Source organism: Prinia subflava, chromosome 9 (assembly GCF_021018805.1).
Source record: "Prinia subflava isolate CZ2003 ecotype Zambia chromosome 9, Cam_Psub_1.2, whole genome shotgun sequence".
NCBI classification, from domain to species: domain Eukaryota; kingdom Metazoa; phylum Chordata; class Aves; order Passeriformes; family Cisticolidae; genus Prinia; species Prinia subflava.
Window position 1 is genome coordinate 29,545,905 of NC_086255.1, and position 5,246 is coordinate 29,551,150.

At 52.5% G+C, this 5,246-nt stretch overlaps 1 protein-coding gene across 1 annotated transcript; it reads left to right on the top strand.

Annotated features, from left to right (window-relative positions):
• The first annotated feature begins 3,164 nt into the window (after positions 1-3,164).
• Positions 3,165-4,093, top strand: ADO (2-aminoethanethiol dioxygenase). The gene has a single exon (XM_063406122.1). The coding sequence runs from the start codon at positions 3,211-3,213 to the stop codon at positions 3,946-3,948; it is 738 nt and encodes a 245-aa protein (XP_063262192.1). The 5' UTR covers positions 3,165-3,210; the 3' UTR covers positions 3,949-4,093.
• The last annotated feature ends 1,153 nt before the right edge of the window (positions 4,094-5,246 follow it).

The window sequence follows — 5,246 nt, forward strand, 5'->3', positions numbered from 1 at the left end:
CTGATAGCTACAGGGAATTCTAACTTCTCAAAAGAAATTAGGAGGATATGGGGAGTAACCCCTAGAAGAAATAATAAGGATGAAAACGAACCAGGGTTTTTCACAAATGAAAAATAAAAATGAACCAGGGTTTTTCACAAACTTGGAGGAAGCTGTAATATGTAACAGCAACTAAGAAGGACGAAGTTGTTCACAGTTTGGAGTTCAGGTAGAAGGGGAGGAGGATGAAAGTAGTGGGGCTGGGCAGGAGAAAACTGCTGTGACATTTCTCAGCACATTCTCTTTTGGTGTGTGCAGAAACAAAGCAAACACAGGAGGAGACCAAAACCATAACCTGAGCCTGACCTCCCGCTCACTGCTTGTATCATAAAACCTCTGAGCTGAACTTTGGTCATTGCATGACCAACACAACGCAGCCCCAAAGCCCAGCCAAGCTACTACACCATGACTTTTTTTTCCTCACATATGCACAAGATAGTAGAGGCCAGCTAAGAATACAGCCTTCCAGAAGAAAAAACGTGTCAATTTAATTGCCAGTTGGCTGGACAGTTTGCTTTTCTATTGAGGTTGGTTTGTTGGTTTATTTGAATATTACTGCATTGAAAAAATGTGGGTGTAATATAGGATTTAACTAGAACATTAATATATTTTGTCCGTATTTGTTAGAAATGGCAATCAGTATAGCAGTTAAAAACATTGGCAATCATAACGTGTTTAATTACAAAAATATAAACCTCATCACCAGTTTAACATGGCACCAGGATTGTCCACGTAAAGATGTTCTTAAAACCTTGCTAAATACCCTTGTACGTAGAGCCTATGATTCATGGTTTACAGAGTGATAAGTAGTAAAAGGGTCAAGCAACTCACCTAATACCACTCAGCAAGGCAAGGGCAAACTGAGTTCAGGCTCAGGATCCTTCCTTCACCTGCAAGTTACTCCAGGTGCACAATGTACTACAAATACCAAGCATTTGTTTCCACAAAAGAGCTGATTTTTGTGCTGCATAGAAGAACCAGTGTGCCCAAAAGCGAGTATTCTAACACTCACTTGCAAGCAAAGTGCAATCACTGAGGCAGGACACAAATAGGTAGCCAGTAAAGAATTTATCATTATCACTGATAAAAGTACTGCCAAAAATTCCAGTGCACATCTTCACAATAAATTAACTGTCCCTGTGAAGGGAATGAGTAGTAGAGCACACTGAACATGGAGCATTCCAATCCCTGGCTTCTGACAAAATGCCAGTTGCCACCTCGTGCAAGAGCGATGAGAGTGTCCTCAGCAGTTCATTGCCACACAGGAAGGCTCCCAGACCTTTAGAGACTCTCCTTCTCCACTCAGGATAATGCCCCCTTATCCTAAGCATCCTGCCAGACAGACTTCTTCCTGCCAGGTACAGAAATATATCCAATCTTCACCCTGTGCTCCCAACACTGGCACGGGGCAGGCTTAACAAATCACTCAGCACTTAAACAGCTGAAGATTGCAATGCTTTGTAGCTTCAGGTAGAACTTGAGAGCAGCATGTCATCCTTCTCTGTGGGGGGAGATGCAACTATTCCATGATCTGAACTTGCATTCTGTGCACCAAATTTATTTATAGAGAGAAAAGGAGATCCAAGACACATCTTTGTCTACAGCATCAGTTTTTCATCCCCTACTGTGCCATCACATGTCACAACACTTGTGGTTCTGGTTCATGTAGGGTATTTATCATTCACATGAGGGTGGTGAGATACTTCAGCAGTTGCCCAGAGATCCTGTGGATGTCCCATCCCTGGCAGTGTTTGAAGACAGGTTTAATGGGGTCCTGAACAACCTGATCTAGCAGGTGCCACCCCTGCCCGTGGCACTATGTTCCAAGAATCAAATGATCTTTAAGGTCCTTTCCAACACAAACCATTCTATGATAATGTGTGAGAATACTGGAAAGACATGCATGTCTTATTTAAGCTTAACACACATCTCGTAACTTGCATTTGCCTTTAATCAGGAAAATACATTGGTGTACCTGGTTTTAAAATGAAGTTTTTTTTAACCTGGCAGGCTGCAGCTCCTGGAGTTATATTTGATTAAGTTTTATCAATCAGCTGTTTCTCAGAACCTAGACCTACCATGGTACTTAAATGCTGCCCAACCATGCAAGTAACTGAACTCAAGGTGGAATGACTGTGTATTTCTGTGACCAGAGCCTAACCTTGCTTAAAATATCCCTTAACAGGTTAATTTCTGACTTCAAAAGCAAGGATTTTTAGGCATGATCTGCTACGCACAGCCACGCCAATTATAAAGGTAATAGGATCATTGCCATATATACAAATTAAATAAAAACCTGGCAGAATAATTGCAGTACCCTTTTTGTACATTAGCCTGAAACAAGCACATGCAGGCTCCACCAGGCTGGAGCTGAGCCAAAAGATTATCCATCCTTTGTGTCACACATGAATTCTCTGAGGCTCGGCATCTGGAACTCTGTGTGCTCGTCGGTGTTCACCTGTGGTTAAAGATAACGAATTCAGACACAAGCACACTCAAAAGTGACCGTAAGGAGATGCAGGAAGGATAGAACGTGCTGTACAGCACAACCTCGACCCAATACTGAAATGAGAGAGGTAGTGCCACAAAACTCAAATCTGATAAGTTTGCCCAAATGGCATGGTTACATCAAGCAATTAGTGACAAAAAATAAATCGTCTATGGGCAGTTGTTATACGACCACGACACCGTACTTGCACTGCCTTGCTCAGTTTTACATGGCTTAACTACAAGCCAAGCAACAAGTTGCTCCTGTGCTTCCTCAGCCACCACAGCGGTTCGGGAGGACAAACGTAGCATGGGCAACTTACTGTCGTGGCTCCCCGGCCCCAGCGCAGCCCCCGGAGCGCCGTGCCAGAGCCCCGGGGAGCGGGACCCCTCAGCCCGGGGCAGCGGCCGCTCCCGCCGGCCCGTCTCCCCTCACGCCCGTCTGCCCTCACGGCTCAATGGCAGCCGCCACAAGCCCCGGGAACCCGCCGGCTCCGCGGCCCCTCGCGGCCCCTCACCTCTGCCGCCCTCCTCCTGCTTCCTCCGCGCTCCCGCGGCGGGGCCGCAGCCCGGACTACGAGCCCCGTGGTGCCCGGCGGCGGCGCGGCTGCGCGGCGGGCCGGGGGCGGCGGCGGAAGCGGCGCCGGGCCCCGCCCGCCGCGGCCGGGCCGGGCCGCTGCCGCCATGCCCCGGGACAACATGGCCTCCCTGATCCAGCGGGTGGCGCGGCAGGCGCGCATCACCTTCCGCAGCCCGGCGGGCCCGGCCTTCGGGGAGAACCTGCACCGCCTGCAGCAGCTGCTGGACGAGGTGCGCGCCGAGGACTTGCACTTGGCGCCGCGGGGGCCGTCGGCCGCGGCGGCGGCGAGCGGGGGTCCGCCGTGGGCCGGCGTGGTGCCTCCCGTCAGCTACATGCACATCTGCGAGACGGAGAGCTTCAGCATGGGCGTGTTTCTGCTGCGGAGCGGCGCCTGCATCCCGCTGCACGACCACCCGGGCATGAACGGCATGCTGAAGGTGCTGTACGGCACGCTGCGCATCGCCTGCATGGACACGCTGCCCGCCGGGGCCGCCGCCGCCCCGCCGCCCCCCGCCGCCGGCAGCGGGCCGTGCCTGCGCGCCCTTTTCCGCTCCCGCCAGCACTACACGCCCGCCTCGCCGCCCTGCCTGCTCTCGCCGCACACCGACAACCTCCACCAAATCGACGCCGTGGACGGGCCTGCCGCCTTCCTCGACATCCTGGCGCCGCCCTACGACCCCCAGCACGGCCGGGACTGCCACTACTACCGGCTGCTGGAGGGGCCGCCGGCGGGCGCGGAGCCGCCCGCGCTGCCGCGGGAGGTGTGGCTGGTGGAGACCCCGCAGGCCTCCGACTTCTGGTGCGGGGGCGAGCCCTACCCTGGGCCCCGCGTCTGCCTCTGAGCCCGGCCGGCGGCCCGTGCCGGGCGGCGGCCGCTGGGGACGATGTGCGCTCGCCCCGCCGAGAGGGGAACCCGCCGCCCCCCGCCCGGCCGCTCCCCGGAGCCCGCCGGGCAGCAGCGCCGCGGGGACGCGGCGTTCCGTGCTGGCTGGAGCTTCGCGGGAGCGCCGTGGGTCAGAGCCTTCCTCTGATCGCGGGCTTCGTGAGTCGGGGAAATAAAGCGCCAGAACGTGTTTATGCCCTTGGGGCCGATGTGCGGGAGCAGTACGGTTAAGCTGCTCAGCTGAAGGGTCGGGGAAATATTCCAGCATCCTGTGTAAATAGTTAGGGCCACGCATCAGGGAGGGGGTTCAGGGTCCAAAAGAAGAGCAAATGCAATAAGAATTGTCACAAGGTGCCCTGGCTTTTCCCAGTGGGGCTCCCACTGCCAAAGCCAGCTGGCACCACAGGACCAGGGGACTGCACCCACTGAGTTTGGGAAGGGGGGTTGGTCTGGCTACAGCCTTTGGGGACTGTCTCCAGAGAGAGACTCAAGAGGAGCCGTACCCTGCTAGTAAAAAACAAATCCAGAACAACTCCTGTGCTAGGACATGCTCCTCCAGTAAATGCCAGTGATCAGTCCCCAGGGCTGGAGTTAAGGAAATTACTGCTCCAAATGGACACTGTCAGGTTCAGAGTTATTTTTCAACAATTCTTTAAAGTGTCATATACAAGATCTCACTACTGCAACTGAGAATTACTGAGTGCATCTATGCATACTTCCTTCAGCAAGAAGGAGACAGCTGCTAATTAACCTCGCTTGGAACCTCTAACACAGCAGTGGCAGAAGGTGGCAGAAACTGGGCATCATAAGAGAAAAAACAACTACCCACTGTTGTGGAAGCTATTCTAGAAACACGGTGTATTTGCAAACCCTCAGTATACAGCAGCACGTACCCTAGGTACTGATAAGATTTGACCTGATGTCTTCTCTTTAAAGCGTGGTCTGTGTTTTTATATGTGAACGCTTTGGGCTTTTGAAGCCTTGCAGTTTCCCTCTTTATACTATTTATAAAGACTACTTTTTCATAAGGCTTTTAAATAAACGTAGAGTAGAAGAGACACCGTGAATTTTGCCTTGCTATGATGGCAGCGGTCTGGAGATGCAGTTTGTCCACAGCAAGGGATACAATCTTTCTAACATGGGAGAAAGTTTTTCTGCAGGTGAAATGCCCCATCCGTGCTGCAGGGACTGGTCTTGTGCCTGTTCATCCTCACGCACACTTCGTACCACAAACCCAGGCCGGGCAGCCTCGGCTGT

Bases quoted from the DNA above. Each gene is read 5' to 3' on its own strand.
- ADO (XM_063406122.1), top strand. From the start codon at position 3,211: ATGCCCCGGGACAACATGGCCTCCCTGATCCAGCGGGTGGCGCGGCAG.